Source organism: Miniopterus schreibersii (genome assembly GCF_964146895.1).
Source record: "Miniopterus schreibersii genome assembly, chromosome: 3".
NCBI classification, from domain to species: Eukaryota; Metazoa; Chordata; class Mammalia; order Chiroptera; family Miniopteridae; genus Miniopterus; species Miniopterus schreibersii.
The window spans coordinates 86,306,078-86,324,564 of NC_138103.1; the positions used below are offsets into that span (position 1 = coordinate 86,306,078).

General features: G+C 42.5%; 1 protein-coding gene across 3 annotated transcripts in view; it reads right to left on the reverse strand.

Annotated features, from left to right (window-relative positions):
- Positions 1-18,487, reverse strand: part of MYO10 (myosin X) — a 179,115-nt gene that overhangs the window by 26,776 nt on the left and 133,852 nt on the right. For 2 of the 3 annotated variants that reach the window (XM_081131248.1, XM_081131247.1), the window contains 2 exons: positions 4,550-4,674; positions 4,351-4,465 (listed from right to left, as the gene is read on the reverse strand). In XM_081131248.1, the coding sequence (XP_080987374.1) occupies positions 4,351-4,465; positions 4,550-4,674 (240 nt within the window). Of the gene's footprint in view, positions 1-4,350; positions 4,466-4,549; positions 4,675-6,380; positions 6,472-18,487 lie in introns of those variants that run through there. The other variant, XM_081131249.1, reaches the window with a different exon arrangement.

Below are 18,487 nucleotides of genomic sequence, written 5' to 3' on the forward strand. Positions count from 1 at the left end.
GTATTTCTACTGTCAAGGAGGGAAAACTTTCCTCCCTACCCTTCTTATTTCTTTTGGCTGATCTAACAATAAACTGACTCAAAACAGATTAACAGGACAAAAACAAATATAATTACGTCCATATGGAGGTATCACAGAAAGGGGCCCCGAAGTGACCAGAGCAGGCTGCATAGATGCCGGTGTTAGACAGAGAAACAATTACTCCTTAAGATTAGACAAAACAAAGGGGTTTGTGTTGGGGCAGCGAACTAATGAATTAACAAAGTTTCTTCAAGTGGCTTTCTCAGCCTTGACTCCCCCTCTCTGGCGATAAGGATGCCACTGTCCTCCTCGTGCAGGGAGGACACTTTCACACGGGAGATTCACGCCCTGCTCTCGGGGGGCAGTGGGGGAGGAATCAGAGTGCCTCTTTTTGTATGGCTGTTTCTCAAGTAGCTTTGATTTAAAATAATCAATATGCCACTGTGGTATGCTTTGCGGTGGCCTGTCCTCAGCCACCATGGTATACATTACAAAATGATCACAGTAAGTCTAGATAACATGCGTCACCATACACAGGTACAAATACTCCTTCTTGTGACAAGAACTTTGTGCAATATAGTAGCATTGACTACAGTCACCATGCTGGGCATCACATCCCCATGACTTATAACTGCAAGTTTATACCTTTTGACCCCTTCACCCACTTTGCCCACCCCCACCTGTGGCAACCACCAATCTGTTCTCTGTATGTATGAGCTTGGGTTTGGTTTGGTTCTTTAACCAACCCTTTGGTTTAGATCCCACAGTATTTGTCTCTCTTTGCGTGGCTTATTTCACTTAGCACAATACCTTCAAGTTTCATTCAAGTTGCTGCAAATGACAAGACTTTATTCTTTCTTACAGCTGGATAATGTTTCAGCGTGTGCGCATATGTGTGTGTGCGTGTGTGTGTGCACGAGAAACAATTTCTTAATCCATTCATTGACTGGTGGACACTTAGGTTATTTCCCTACCTTAGCTATTGTGCATATATTTTTTTGAGTTAGTTAGTGCTTTTGTTTTCTTTAGATAATACCCAGAAGTGGAACTGCTGGATTATATGGTAGTTTGTTTGAGGGACCTTCATACTGACTTCCATAGTAGCTGCAGCAATTTACATTCCCACTAACAGTGCACAAAGGTTCCCTTTCTCCACATCCTTGCCAACATTTGTTATCTCTTATCTTTTTGATAACAGCCATTCTGACTGGTGTAAGGTGGTACCTCATTGTGGGGTGGTTTTTTGGTAGTTTTTTTTACATTTATCTGATGATTAGTGATGTTGAGCATCTCTTTTCATTACCTGTTAGCCATCTATCTATACATCGTCTTCAGAAAAATGTCCATTCAGATCTTCTGCCCATTTTTAAATGAGATTTTTTTTTTTTTGCTACTGAGTTGTATGAGTTCTTTATATTAATTTGGAAATTAACCCCTGCCCGGCCGGGCGTGGCTCAGCAGTTAAGTGTCGACCTAGGATCCAGGCGATCAGGGTTCGATTCCCGGTCAGGGCACATGCCCGGGTTCCGGGCTGCAGCTGATCAATGACTCTCTCATCATTGATGTTTCTAGCTCTCTCTCTCCCTCTCCTTTCCTCTCTCTGAAATCAATAAAGATATATTTAAAAAAAAAAAAAAAGAAATTAACCCCTTATTAGATATGTGATTTGCAAATATTTTCTCCCATTCCACAGGTTGCCTTTTCATTTGAATGGTTTCCTTTGCCGTGCAGCTTTTTAGTTTGATGTAATTCCATTTGTTTAATTTTGCTCTTGTTGCCTACCATTTTTTTAAACTTTTGATCTGTCATAGACTAAGATATTTGTAAAATATAGTAAAAATTTTTTACTAGAAAGAAAAAAAGGATATATAAAAAGTCTCATTTTACGGTTATTATTATTAGATTCATCAGGCATAAAAGGACTGTGATATTGTTATAAAAGTTTATGAATACTCATCATGGGCCAGGACAAATAGTTCATGGACTAGCACCAGTCCTAAAATAAGTGTAAATAACAAGAAATACAAAGATACTCCCCCTGCATTAAGAAATAGAGAGAAAGAGGAGAGGGAGAGGGAGAGAGGGGGAGGGGAAGGAGGGAGGGAAGGGGAGGGAAAGCTAAGAAATTTGCAAAATGCTCTTTGTTATCACATGTAAATCCACTCTTCATGCCCATCTTGGCTTCAAAAACTTTAATGCACATAAAAAAGTTGACATTAAGAATGTGAGTCTGAAAACTGATTTTGAAATCAGAATTGAACCAGGTGAGCTACGCACCAGTTCTGCCCTCACGAGAATACCAGAATCGGGACTAAGTAGATTACAGCTAATTGCTGGCCTGCTTCTGGGAATGGGCTCCTTAATTCTATGCTTGTCAAATAAGAGAAGTGTGTCTGATAACTGGCACTTTGTACCAGAATTCCTAACTTTTGAAAAAATGTTTTTGAAAAAAATAACCCCTCAATCAAAATAGCTTTTAATTATGCAACTTCAGATTTAATGCATGAATAAGTTCTGAATTATTCCCTAAAAACCTAGTGCCAAATATTACTATGCTTTCCTATGTTACCATGTGGGCATTTTGGTTGAGGGAGGGAGCTGAATGACACCCTCTCTCACTCATGATTTTTAAATTTATGCTGTGATTCATCCTGGTCTGTCATGATGCATCATGTTCTGTTGATGGCACATTTTCCCTAGACTCTGCTCTGCCTCCTCCAAGACATTTGGGCAAAAAAAAGGAAATAAAGATTCCTACCACCTGTGACCCACAGCCTTACCTACTCCTGCCCTGGGTTCCCAAGCATGTATAAAACTGCCACGATAATTCTCCTACATAGTTTTCCCTATAATCTTCTTCCTATAATTGCAGAAATTACCAGAAAATCTAGAGGTTCATCAGAGGTTCAAGGCTTTAAATGCAAAGACCTCCTGGAGGCAATACTTACTGAAACACACACTAATGTATAATCAAGTCGAACGCTGGTCGGTTAATGTCAAAGCTATTTAGTGCACACAACTCAAATACTCTGTTTATATTTACTTCCTAATGTGTCTGTGAACTGGTAAGTTTCCTTCCTACTTCTTCCAACTTTTTACCAATTATAATTTAAGTCTTCTTTAAAGATTTCCCCTTTTTGACTACTTCCCCGATCATCTCAATCCATGGTGAGCTCTCTCCTGGAAAACTGTGTTCTTATTCTGTAAAGAGATTATAATGTAGGGTTTTCCAGTTGTATCTGGATGTCTTATCCCTCAGCAACAAAGTACACCGAGGGCAATGCCCATGCCTTTATGTCTCTGTATCCCCTGTGCTACGACTGCTCCCAAGTCTTGCTTGGGCCTGGTTTCCATAATGAAAGTTGTAAGTGAAGGTGGACTGAATTCTCAGAGCTCAGAAGAGACTGTCACTGGCTAAGTCATAATGATCTTGGATGTTACTCCGCTGTAGAAAGCAGTGAGACGGAAAGAAGATATCAGTTTATAGAAAGCCCTTCTTGAGTTGAGTAAACGTACGGCACCCTTGTTCAATGATTGAGCTCCTACTATGTGCAGTGTGTAGAACAAACAAATAACTCAACATTCTCCATTGGGGGACTGCAGAGAAGTCAACAGGCATTGACAAGATATTACAACAGGGCCAAAAATAGGGTGATGTGAGATGACATAGGAGGGTCTTAACCCAGTTTTGGGGTAAACTTTTGGGATGGGGTGCACTGAAGAATGTCCAAAAGGATTCCTGTCCAAGTCTACATCTAAGTCCATACCTGAAGGATGAGTTTGGCTGAATTAGGAGGGGAAAGAAGAATTCCAGGTACAGAGACCCATAAACCTGTGAGGACACATCGCAAAGTGACACCCGATGAGATATACCCATTTACTCTGACCAGTGTGCGCAGAACTTGTGAGTTCCCTCTAGCCCACGGAACATGGCAAAGGTGATGGGATGTCACTTCTGTGACTACATCACGTTAAGACTCCATCTTAGGAAACTGGAGCGAGAGATTCTCCTGCTGGCCTTGCAGAAGCGAGCTGCCATGCTGTGGGAGGGTGAGGGAGGGGGTCATGTGTTAAAGACCTGGGCGGAGGGGGGGGGGGTGTCTAGGAGCAGACAGCAGCCCCAGGTGGCAGCCAGTAAGCCAACAGAGTCCCTGAAAACTCAAGGACTTCCATTTGGAAGACAAAAGATTATGCCAGGCATGATCCTGACAGTACCGTTTCCAATGTTAAAAAACAAGTGGTCAGCAGGACCACAGAACACTGAAGCCTGTGGCATCGCCCTGACATGGCCCAGGCGTTGGCGGGGCTATTCTGTCCCTGTGACTTTACCTTCGTCTTCCCCAGCTGCCACTCGCTGTGGCAGGAGTCGTAGAGCTGCAGCAAGGCCATGCACTTCCCCCTGTCGTCCTCAGGCACAGCCACGTTCCGCATCAGCACTTTATACCTGCAACGCAGAGGGGCAGCGTCACCTTCTACTCTCTTCCCACTCCCTTTGAAAAAGAAGTGGATTTATTCAGCTCCGTCTTGCCTTTTGTAAAAATCCTGAAAGGGTCTTCGGACAGCATACCCAGCCTTGCGGATCCTCACCGTCTCCAGCATCCCCGAGTACCGCAGCTGGTTTAGCACCACCGCCTGGTCAAACTGGTCTGGCATCTGAAACATGCGGAAGGTGAGAAGATAAAGTTAACAAGGCCACCCACCACTGTTGTACACACACACACACACACTGAACCCACACTAAAAAAAACTCAGAAGGTGAACCCCACCCCCAGGCACCCATCACCTAGCTTCAATAACCAGCACCCCCTGTTAGTTCTGCCCCATCCAGCAGCCCAGTTACTCCTGCCCTTGGATTTCCTTTGGATATCAAGTCCCAGATATCACACCACCTCATCATCTGTAAATATATCATCATCATAATTTTTAATATAACTACACTACCATTATCATCTCTTAAAAGATACCAATAATTCCTTGATATTAATATCTGTTTCAATTTCTGATTGTTTTACAAACATCATAAATATACCACCATATTTAAATCTATGTTTTCCAAAGAACCTAAAGCGCCATACAAATATCACTTTATTTACTTTTTAAACTTCAATTTCAAGGCATTTAAAGACTTTTTTTTAGCTAAAAAGTACAATGACCCAGCAGGGGGAGGGGATGAAGGTGGAAAAAAAGGTAAAAAATGAAGGAGAATTTTAATTTTCTCTATTTCTAGTCAAACACCACATTTATGGAGCGCTTCATACCATGATCACTAAATAAATTAATCCCTGAACATGCAAATTAAAAACAGAGGAAATCAAACCAAGACTTAACATTCTGAAATGTACTCCCTTATCCACTCAATTGCCAAACAAACTGGGATTGCTCACAGGACAATAAGTCTTTCAGAGTAAAGCCCAAAAGTAGGCCACTTCCCATTCACAGCTTTGTGGGCAGTGACTTGTTTTTTAATTCAAATACCCATTCCCTTTCATTAACTGGAATTTTGTTATCCTACACAACTGCGTAAAAAATGGCTGAAAAAATAGTGCCATGGGCTATAAGTACACTGTCTAAAAGTGCAAAATATGGAAAGTGGCTCAAATTTGTGAGCCATAAAAACATAGTTGGTCATTAACACAAAATTAGGCTGAAAGCCATGTTATTCTGTACACTTTCCAAACTAGCATAAAATAAACTTCAAGAATGCTTTGCAAGTCTCCCCTACAGCTTTTGATAGAATAGCTGCCCTCCCATCATCTCCAGCAGGCTGACTTATATTTAATCTCTTCTGCAAACACTGGTCAAATTGTCTGTACTCAGCAGTATTCTACCCGAGGATAGCCAATAAATTAGGGCAAACATCCCAAGAATTGTGGCTCACAGGTTTTTAGTCTTGATTATTTCAAATATCCTTAGAAAAGTAGGAAAAACATAAAAGCAGGAAAAACAAAATTACCCTTGGTTGCTGTTCTACCTTAATATTTGGATTAACAAATGGAGAGAGGCAGTTGTACTGACGGTATTTGGTTAAAATGCTTTTTATATTTATTTTGGAATATAATCTGACTAGCGTAGAGCTAATACAAAACAAACACCGAATAAAGCATCAGATTTAGTCAACTTCGTTAAATTCACAACCAGAGAAACCTCCTAATTTAATATGTCATCATTTGACACTTTTTAAATAAAAATTCCCTCTCAAGCTTTCAGCATTCCTGACCCATCTTTGCCTTGCTTCTTTACATTTTCCAATCTCTGTTTAACAAAGTCCGTGCAATTGCTTACTCCGGCACGAGTTATTAAAACATTCTAAAATAGATTGCTAAAGGGATGCCCCATCCAGAAAGTTCAGCCCCACTCACCATCTTCCAGCCTCTCCGAGGAACATTCCACTTTCAGTTTGGCTCTGGGGCCAAAATTCATATGGAAAACAACTGCCACACTGACCTTTTCGCCACAGCTAAAGACACTGAACAATAATGAACACCATTCCTGTGCTTTAAAAAGTGCTCGGTTGCCATGACAACCCCTTCCATTCTCGGCCTAATTAGTGTGGTGTGGTTGTAGGATTTCATATGGCCCAGGGAGGGGTGGGGGCCAGGGAGGGAGGGAGCCACCGGCAGTGGCCGCTCTTTCCAGGCGCCCACTGCGATTGTGTTTCTGCCCCTTCCCAGAAACTTAACCAGGGGCAGGGGGATCTATAGGCAGATTGTCGCCAGGGGCAACCCACGCTGCCATCATGAAGGGGGTAAACCTGTATTTCCACTGGTGGTTCTCTCTGGACTTCCCACTTCCTTTCCTGGTGAATTTAGTGCTCAGAGATGACACAGCTGGAGACTGGACAAGCCACAAACTTAAAGGCATGCTGCCCTTTAAAACTTCGCGGGTGCACTGGTCTTCGCTGGTAACTCGCTCCCCAGAACTGGAGTTCACCCCGCAAAGACTGCCCGCCGTGTGCTAACAGTGGAGCTCTGACGGTGACAATTAGGGTGAATTTTGGAAGTAACAGCCATAAACCAGGGCAATTATAGTCCCAGGAGTCTGGTCTTAATCCACTTACGGAATTACTAAATTAATAAACACCTCTGCATGCAAGGCTCTGTGACTCATGCTCTGGGGAATTAAAAACCAGGTGGGGGCTACATTTTTTTTTTTCTTTAATCAACATCCCCCACCAACTCGGAACATTTGTTGTAACTGATAAACCTACACTGACACTGTTATCACCCAAACTCCATAGTTTACGTTACACTCTAGGTTTTGGTGACTGTATAATGACATAAAGCCACCATCTGAGTGTCATTCAGAGTAGTTTCACTGCCCTAAGACCCTCTAAGCGCTCCCAACTCCTACTAACCTCTAATCTTTTCACTGTCTCCATAGTTTGTTTGTAATCTTCACCCAAGGATATGTTTATTGATTTTAGAGTGAGCGGAAGAGAGAAAAGGAGGGAGGGAAAGAATCATCGATGTGAGAGAAACATCGACTGGTTGCCTCCTTTACGCTCCCCAACCCTGGACTGAACCTGCAACCCAAGTATGTGCCCTGACCGGGATCAAATCCACAACATTTTTGGTGTACTGGACAACACTCCAAACCACTGAGCCACCTGGCTGGGACTCCATAGTTTTTTGTTTTGACAATTTTTTTTTAACAGTAGTTTTAGGTTCACAGCAAAATTGAGAGGAAGGTGCAGATCCCCACAACCCCCTGCCTCTGTACACTGCATATAACCTCAGAGGGGCTGGATTTTGTTTCCAAGGACCCTGAATTTGGATGGTGATAGGTACACCAAGCACTACTACTTATACAGTAGAAAGTCTAATATAAAACCATAATAAAGATGAAAATTAACTTCCTTGGGAAAGAAGAGAGAAAAATACTGAGGAGGGTATGGGCGGCCCATGAATTTGAACCCCAGTCTGACCCAGAGTCTGAGCTCTTGCAAGTACTATTCAATGCTTGAGCAGAAGGGCCATTCCACACAGAGAACACAGCTCGAACAAATGCTGAGAGCTGGAAAAGGAGCCTGGCATGTTCAGTAGTTAGTCTGAGAGAGAACACGGGGAGGTGGGGAGGGACCTGGGCTGATGGTGGACACGGGGCTCAACCTAGATGGCCATTGTTTTCAAGGTAAGGGTTTGGAGCAGGAGATGAGCATGGTCTGACTTATGTTGCAGAAGGATCCCCTTACTGGCAACGGCAAAATCAGAAACTGGGTATATTTTCATATCATGCACAGCATGAAATGTTACGCAGCCATTAAAAAAAAAAAAAAAGACCAAAGTAAAGATATACCACTTAATTCTCAGGCCTTTCGCAAGGTGAGAAAGCAAGACAGATTACAATAATGTAATCATTTATGTAAAACAAATGACGACCCCTTTACTTATGTACGTGTGCATGAATATATATGTCAAAATATGCACGTACAGAAAAGCACAGAAAGATGCACGCCTTACTGAATGGGCTCTGCTACGGCTGGTGGAAGAAGAGACAGCTAAGAAAAAAGGTAAAGAAAATTAGGCTACATTAAAGAAAGGAAAGAATCCCATATATATAATATGAAATTTTCTATATGGCTAGACATCTTTGAAGATCTACAAAAAATACTCTTGTGTACAAGGTAAAAATCAGACAATGGACTCCAGAGGTTCTGGATCGAATCTGGTGAAAGAGAGAAAGGGAATCAGGGGACGAGGTAAGAAGCTGCTGTAAGGGTGCTTTAAGTTGCCCATCAACTAATGAATAGATCAACACAATGTGACATATCCATACAACAGAACGTTACTCAGCTAGAGAGGAAGGAGCTGAGCAGAGATGCATGCTACAACGCGGATGAGCCTTGAGGGCCTTATACTAAATGAAAGAAGCCAGTTACAACAGACGACGCATTACCTGACTCCATTCATATAAAATGTCAAGAACAGAAAGTCTACATACAGAAAGTACAGTGGTGATTGCTTAGGGCTGGTGGAAGGGATGGAGATTGGGGGGACCGGCGGGGGGCGGTAGCCAAAATTTTGGACGGGGGTTTCTTTTTGAGGGACAATAATGTTCTAAAAATGGCTGTGGCGATGGTCGTACATATCCATGAATATACCAAAACAAACAAAAAACCACTGAATTATACACTTTAAAAGAGTCAAATGCATAGTAGGTAAATTATATCTCAATAAAGCTGCTTTTTTTGTTTTTTGGGGGTGTGTGTGGTGTTTTTGCGTGTGTGTTTTTTGTTTTACAAGAAAGTATTTTAAAAGTCAGACAGACATAGAGGCATTTAAAATGGACAAGAAGAGATGGATGAAAGAGAAAGTCTGCATCCTGGAGACAGGATTAAATATATTTAGTTTCAGGTAATTTAATTCTACAAAAAAATTAGAAAAACCTTTTTTCCCCTACCACCTGAAAAAATTAAGACTTCAGAATGGCTAGACAAAACAAATAGAGCATGCTAAGCCCTCCACAAAACTCAATTACGGGCAAGCCCTACCTTCTGCAACTTAAAATCTAAATAAAGGACAACAGGACAAGGGAGGTGGTTTACAAGGACAGAATGGAAAGAAATTCATTTATGCATTAATGAATCTGATTACCCTGAACATTACCTTGCCTTCCATAATTTCATAAATACTGCATAAAGAAAATAAGAGGTGTGACAGTGGACTTGGAAATCATTACCTGTCTACAGTAGGGGGACATTCGAGCTGTGCTTATTTAATTAAGAAAATAGAGTGAGCTATTACCTATGGATCCTTGAGGTTCTAATGCTTTTCATTATTTGAGAGATCTCACAGAAACCAACTGAGGACCCAAGAAGCGGGGGGGATCCAGAGGCCAGTGGCGTTTGGTGGGGGCCAGCCAAGGCATTAGGGAGAAGGTACCTTTCTCTACTCTGATGGTAAAAGTCACACAAGCTGAGGAAGCACTATCTCTGCAAGAAACCGGGCCAGGTGATGGTGGGAAAGTCAGCACTACAGCGAGGGTGAGACCCTGCTGTCTCGTGTGAGAACAATAGAGAATACTTGTCACTCTACAAGAGGACAAGCTAGACAGGACGAAGGATGGGCACATAACGGATTCTAATTTCACTCGGCCATCACCCATTGCTACGCGATATCACTTCACCTGGATCAATGAGATTAAACTTTTTTTAAATTTGGTTTGAAGGGGGGAAAAAGAGAATCTCTCTAGAAGAAATAACATACTTTATTTGACAATAAATGTGTAAACTGACAATCATATAACTCACTGTAATTCACTTATGCCCTACCTTGTGCCAAAGGAATTAAGGCAAAACACACTGAAAATATAGTGATGAAAAGAGAAAACAGAATAAAAATGCATTGCATTCCCTCTTTTGCCTTGCCTGACAGGAAGTGGAAGTTAAATTTCATTTCCATTAATAACTGTTGTTAACCAGGTATTTCATGTTGCCTTAATTTTTGAATGATTTCATAGATGTTTATCAGCAGATATCTTGATTCCTTTAAAGTCCAAAATAACCATAAAAATATAATGTTAAAAACATTAATACATTTTTAAAAAGGATTCTATTGTTCCACCTCCAAAGACTTGCTGTTGATTATACACACAGAATTTCAAATTCTTGTTTAGCAGCCTTGCAGAAACCAAGTGCTCTTTTGTTTACGTGCATGAGGTACCAACAGCAATCCTTCAATTCATATACTACTTGATCACAGAAACCCAGCTGAGGTGGGCTCGGTGGGTAACATCATTCCATTTTGTAGATGAGGAAACTGGGACTGAGCAAGGCTCAATGACCTGTTCAAACCAGTGTTAATATTTGTTTAAATCAAACAATTAGGAAAGTAGATCTCAAAGAGCTTTGCATTCCTGAAAACTAACATGTGAATCAAACTTGTACACATCAAACCTATTTTCCTACTGATGCTATAAAATTGGCAGCATATTTCCAAAGGATACAACTCTCAAAGGAATGAGATGGAAACTTTTTTAGAGGAAAAATTATCCTGGAATCCAGAATTCTTTATTTTGATCAGTAAAGAATGCAGAGTAGGGGACAGACATTGCAACAAGCCTTACACAGAAGATTTAATATATCAGGTCTATTGTATTTGCATTACCATTAGGGGATCTACCTCTACCCCTAATTCAACTTCAAATACAAACAAGCAAAAAACCAAAAACACACACACAAAAAAAACCCAAACACCAAAAAACACCTTACCTACAATAACTCTCCTCCGACTTTAAGAAGTCAAAGATTCCAGAAGTCGACTATGTTCTACTAATCAAAGTATCATTCCCAGCCCTATACTGACTGAGAAAGTCTTACTCATTAACAACAACAACAAAAGAATTAAAGATGTAAGTCCTCTTGATCTTTATTTGCTTTCTCTGCTCCATCAAACTCTCAAAGGCAGCGAATAAATTTTGGGTAAGAAATGTATCAGGCTTTGAACAGTTTTCAAAAGCATGGTTACAGAGCAGCGATATGATTTTCCTGACCTTGAACAGGCAGCAAACAAAAGCCAACAGAACGGGCGAGAAAGGTTCATCGTACTTACAGAAGTCATTTCTCTCCTGGCTGCTGTTGCCACCCTGCTAATTCTCGAATTTTGATAACAGGCAGAAACTAATTTTCCCTGGAAAAGAGGCAATGTCCTCCCAGGTAAGGAGCAGGAAGCAACAGGGTTACAGGACTGGCAAAAGCTGTGAGTCAGTCCTGAAGGTCAGAGTATGGAAATTTCTCCCTCACCAAGCACAGCCTTCCCACCACACCCCTGCCAGCCAATACAGTTATCACCCCGAGCAAGAAACCCCAACTCTGTTACAGCTAAAGCTGTGTGCTCACCTCAGATCCACACGAGCCCCGACTACTTAATGTAAAAGGGAAAATGTGAACATAAATACACATGTGCACACACACACACGAAATCTTTCTAAAGCACAGCTGTAGCCACATCATACCCCTGTTCACAAACTTCCAGCACACACCAAATTAAGACAAAGGCCTCAAATGCACAATAAAGGCCCCTGCAATCTGCCCTCAATCTGCCTTTCCAGTCAATACCCTCCTACGCATACCCTGCATTTGAGTCAAATTATATATAACTAGCTGTTTGACTAAACCCTTCACTTCCTGCCTTACCTCAGCTGAACTAGCCTCTTCACCTGGAATGTTCTCCTATTGTCTTTAACGGTGGAGTTTCATAAACTTCTCAGATGTTTTATCTTCAATAAACTGTTCCTGATGCGGCCACCAAAGTCACCTGTGATTTCCCCCTTCCCTGGGTTCCTGGGACATGATGTGACCTTGACCATGCTTTCGCTCTTATCACATATTTTTGCATATCCATTAGACATGCCCATGTGAACTCCCCATTAGATTATAAAGTCTCTCCCAGTGTAGCTCAGTTGGTTGAGTTTCATTCCGTGCATCACAGGGTCACTAGTTTATTCTCGGTCAGGGCACATGCCCAGGTTGCAGGTTCAATCCCCAGTAGGGGAGGTGCAGGAGGCAGCCGATGGATGTTACCCTCTTATATCAATGTTTCTCTCTCTCCTCCCTTCCTCTCTAAAAATCAATTTTAAAAATCTTAAAAAATAAAATAGCACTACCTACACCTAGAAAAGGAACTGTTTCCATTAGTGTAGAATTAAGCACTCTACATGTAAGAACTCACTTGATCCTTACAACCACCCTATGAATTAAATCAGACCATGACCATGCTGTGATCAAATTAAATGTGTGATATAAGGCAGACAGAGCAGCAGTCACAAAATGCCATCAGCTAACATTTGCGCAGCACTCTACACCTTCCAAAGTACTTGTCACACAAGATATCATGTGCTCATCTCTACCACCCTGCAAGGTAGGCAGGCACTAGCATTTTCATCAAGTAGGTCCAAAGAATGTGAGTGACCTAAGCCACATCCACAGGTTACCAACCCAGAGGAGCAACAGACACCCACTTCCAACATCAGAACCCCGGAAGACTCTGCGAAAGCTTCCCTAGATACTGAACGAGTTCAAGTCCAGAGTGACAGCATGTGAGCAGCTGCCAGGATCACCTGCGGGTGGCTGATCATGGTGAAGCGCTTCTGTTCTGGTGCATGGATTGGCTTCTATTTGTGAACCTCTGTGGTGGTAGCAGCAGTAGTAACACTACTAGTAGCAACAGTGGTAGTAACAGTGGCCGCAGCAGTCCTAGTCGCAGTCACTGCGAAGGCTAATGTGTAACTTTGTACTTACTATGTGCCAGGCGCTAGGCTAGCTTTACCATGATGGCTTTTATTTTATGTTAGCAACTCTATCAGGTAGGTATTATCAACACCCCCATTTTACAGATGCATAACCTGAGGCACAGAGAGGTTAATTAACTGGACTAGGGTCACAAAGCTTATGCCTGACAGAGCCAGTTTTCAAACCCAGGCAGAAAGGGCATGATTCCCAGCCAGTTCCAGGCATCACTAGGCACGCTGCTGGTCCTGCTAGGTGCCACTCAGGAAAGGGGGAGGGAGAGTTCCTGCAGTTCCCAAGCATTCATCATTTAACAATGGAGTTTGCTTCCTGGTACATTTTTCCTGAATATTCTTGAATGAAATTTATCACAATAGCTATCCTGGTAGTGGACCTTAAGCCAAAACAGAAATCCACTTCTGTGAATTAAAACACAAATAAGACAATACATTTAACTAATTTAGTTACAGCAGGCGTTGGAAACTTCAACTGTAGCCCCATCAGCCTGCCACCTGTTTTTGTAAATAGAGTTTTCTTGGAACATAGCCATGCATTGTCTGTGATTGCTTCCACACCACAATGGCAAAGCCTAAAATATTTACTATCTTGCCAGTTACAGAAAAAGTCTGCTGACCTGAGTTAGAGAATGAAAGCCAGGCCAATAGTGCATTCAAACAGTACAAACAGAATTGTGTGCTAAAGGTAATTATACACCAGATGGGGGGGGGGAAATCAATATGAAAAAAGTAATGTAAAATATGTTATTAATAATTTTAAAATTTACTATGTTGAAATAACTGTGGGATATACTGGGCTACAATATATTTTTAGAACTAATTTCACAAAACTAATTCCTTTGTACACTTTCAAATGTGGCTATTGGAAGAATTTTAATTTCACATCTGACTCACATTATTTTTCCACTGGACAGTGTTGCTGCACCAAGTTAGGCTGAGCTCCTGGTCTGTTTGGACAATGAAAGAACAGCAAGGCTTAACGGTATAATTTTATTTGCATTTGTTTGATACTTGGAGCATGTTTTATAAAAATGAACTGAGACCTTTTTAAATCAAGACCCATACAGAGACTAAAATATTACCTCTAACCAAAAACGGTATCTATTTTTCAACAATGATAAACATGCAAATGTGAAATAGAAGAGACCCCATGAGCAGTTTTCATGAGACTAACAGATTCTACACAAATATATTAGGACATAAAGAATTTCCATTGGCTTCAAATCAAACAGAATATATTAACTTAATTTTTCCTAATAAACTTATATTTAGTTTCCAGTCACTCCAAAAGAGTCCTAGGATTTTTTTTAAACAGATCACTGAACCCCGCATCTTCAGGACTTATGGTAACATTGAAAAAGAGCCCCACTGGGGGAATTTTTTAAGAAAGCTAGACTGAACAGGGGACACATACACTCTGATTCTTCCCCTCCCCCCCCTAAACTGGCAAGTCTCTGCTTAGAAAAGCTGTGCCAACAGCTCCCCAATGTGCAGTTCAAGCCCCTTTCTCTTTAACTGCATCCCTGGGACATTTACTCCTTTGAATCTTAGCTACCATTGTGCCCTTGTCACATACTTGTTTCCAAACCTACAAATGGCCTGAAAATCAGTATTTAACGTCTGGTCAAACGCTTCCTTGAGCTACAAGAATGGGAGCCCACCCTCGTCCGTGGCTTCTTTCTTCCATTCGTAGGCCTTTCCGCTTTCCTGATTCAAGGGCCTCCTCTGCACCTGCAGCTCTGACTTCGCTTCCTCTCCTTAGAACCCTGCACGCTGCGGGGTTTCCTTCCCTCCTCTCCGCACACTCCCCCACCTGCCTCCCTCCCACCTGCGAATCCCCAGGGAGCTGCAGGAAGTGCCCAGTCTTCACGCCTGCGCCTCCCCTCTTGGGGACAAGGTGCCTGGAGCTTTCCTGTGGACGCCTCTGCCAGTGTGTCCCTGCAAATACAGGACCCCGGATCACCAACAGTGGAGCTGGTGTTTAATTCTCAATACTGAAATAAAGCTATGGTTTCCTTCCTGAATTAAAGGCGACACAGCAAATGAATAGTACCTAATATTTAAATACGGGTTACTCCACACCAAGGATTTTTGCCACCTTGATTAAATCTCTAAGAACCCTACTGAGGCAAGTGGGCGAGCCAGGAATATCCTTCCATTATATACATGGAGGAAGTGAAGTGGATATAACCCGAGTACTTGCTCAAGGTCATGGGACTAGTAAGCCCTGGGACCTGTATCTGGATTCTGTGCTCTTCCTCCCCCCGGGAAAACCAGAAGAGCATGACTCCAAGTGCAGCCTGTGATGGGTGCTGGTTTATGATGAGATGTGTACGAATAACGGGAGTGAGCACGGAGCAACTTTACAGCAGTCTGACATGGTTACACCACTGTTACTGAGTTTTTTAAAAATACCAGTCCACAGCTAACTGGCAACAGTAAAAAAGAACGGCTCTTTCACCATTATATAACCACTTTTAGTTTAGGAAGTGCCGTTATAGAAGGTGCCACTGTCAACTCTGAATACTGCTTTTAAGACATTTCTTGATATCTGTGTGTACACAAACCTACTATTGTTACACGTTATTAATTAATGCTACCTAAAGTACTAGGTTCATTTCCCTTTCTATTGTTAAACGCCCAATCAGTCTCAATAGATAAGAAAAGTATACTTTATCTAAATTCTCCCTCAGAACTGTTACAGGTGTAAAATGTCTATCCCAACAATCTGATATCACATCCCTGCTAAAAGTTCTCCAAACTTTATACAAGATAAAATCCAGACACCGCAGTATTTCTATCTTTCCATCTTCATCCCTTCCACTCCTCATCTAAAGTTTTACTCAGACCTCACTTGCTAATGAAACTCCCGCTGTACTCAGGCAGCTGTCCTGGGAGTGAGATCACTCCAAGCCAACCCTGCAAACCCATTCGCCTTTGCCAGATACTCACTCTCCTAGCATCCTGTGGAGTGAGGCTCAACCACAGGCCCCAGTCTGGCCCTAGAAACAGGGAAATATGAGGAGAACCTACTGAGGGACTCCTGGGAAACAATTTTCCTTCCTAATTAAAAGAGCAACCTATTTTGGCACAGCCCTCATTCCTTTCAGGAGTTAATGTTTACTCCAAGAGGCCAAGGTCTTTGTTTGCTTTATTGGGTAATGCATCCTCCCAAGGGCACAACAGGTGCCCAAAAGCTACTTGTTGAAAGACATGAATAAGAATGTTCTGTGAGGGTGTGTGTGATGGTTGCCACTTTGCAACCTTGAGGAAGGACCAAGAGAATCATACAGGCATCTATGCAAAGCCCGACATCATGGTGCCTTTTAAATAAGTGCTTATTATTAAATTCGACACGTATGTGTATAAACTGTGTAGGTCACTGGTGGCCCAGTTATTCTGTGCCTCGATGCAGAAGAGTCAAGAGTCTGCCCAGGAGACTGAGGGGGTAGCAAGTGTGTGAGGCATACGGTGGAAGAGATCCTGTGGAGAAAGGGAAGGAGGGGACACCAGTGGGGAACAGGCTGAGACTCAGAAAGACCAAGATCCATGATGATAAAGTGAGGTTGGTGTATAGCTTAAAACTCTACAGTGGTTAATACTATTAAGTCTCAAAGGCAAATCGACAATGGAGCAGAGGTCAGCAGTGGCAACGTGAGCTGGTATATCACGCCAAAGCCAGGTGGACATCACAAGTTTGTGGCCAAGTTCAAATCCAGGTCAGAGAAGTAAGAATCAAAGACAGAACGCATGGACCCAGGTTCTGTGGCCATGGTGAGAGCCACTAGGCTGTGGCCTCACATGAAACAGCTAAATAGCCAGGTGGCCTGGGATGCGGCAGTTTTAGGAATGTGGCTCGCAGAATATAATGAGGACCTGACAAAGGGAGGAAGACAATAAGAAATGGGGCGCTGTGGAGGAGGGCAGGAGAGGTGATGAAAGACAGATGTTGTCAGTCCTGTGGTGGATTACAAGGTGAGATCATGCTGGAGTGGGTCACATCAGGTTAGGGAGTGTGGGAAAGCCTGGGTGAGTGGGGTGGAGAGCAGGGAGGCTGCCGAAAATGTGAGCTAGAGCCAATCAAAGCACATCTCCCGATGATTGACAGCACCATGGGAATGTGGCTCTTATCTTGGACAAGGCTGGCAATCCGGAGGGAGGAGAGGTCAGTGAGTCGAGGGATCTCAAGGAAGCCGCAAGTTCATGACTAAATGGCTCAGCATCTCCGATCCAGGACGTTATTTTACGTCTGGGCTCATTTTGTGTTCATTCAAAGCTGGACGCTTAGGATTTAATCACTTTTAAAAATACTGTGCTATGTTCCAATTTTTAAAAGTTTTTTAAAGGCCCACCAATGAATCCAATCGAGGCAAGGAAATAATGGAGTTCTACAGGGGGTTCATGGGGAGACCACGAGAAACTAAAGGACTGAGAGGGCTGTAGGGTGAAAAGGAACAAGTTCACCCCAATTAGGGAGTAAAAACAAAGGAAACATGAGAGGTTGGGTTGGAGAGACAAATTTAAATTTTGCACAGGTCATATAAATTTAAAATCTGGAGTTCAGCAGTTCAAGATATAAAAAAAAAACACAAAAAACTGATCCTAAGAGTCAATTAACATCTGTTGAAAGAGACTCACAAAAACACAAAGAAGGGAGCAGGGAGAAAGGGAGGGAACTAAAGATTTATTCTAAATCAAGCCCAAAGCCCGGGTAAGACAACAGAAGGTCCAATCCTCGGCATAAATCCCATCTGGCAACCCTCAGAGCCACCTCCCTCTGGGACAGACCTATTGCCATTTTATCCGATGCATGTAACTAAACCCTTTTGATCTTGCTAAACTAAACTGCAGTCTCACTCTATTCATCATTATTAATATTTCGGCTTCTCAGTCCGCCGTATTGAACAGCTCATACATCGTCCCTTCATTCAGGCTTGCTCTGAAAATCACGCTGAGAAATACAAATTAGGAGGCAGCTGTCCCTCTTTGTAGACTTTGGCAAGGAGGTTCACATCAGTCACTCCAATGCCAAAAAAAGCCGTGGCACTTTCCAAGTCACCTAGGCCGCTGGCACCAAGGTTGTGTCAGAGCGGTAGGGATGCTGGGGTGGAAAATGAAGGGCGGGAGGAGGAAACTCAGGGAGAGCCGTGCCCGGCGGCCAGTGTGCCTCGCCCACAGCCAGGAGCATCTGTCAAACGCGGATTGTCAATGCTTGGCCAGCCAC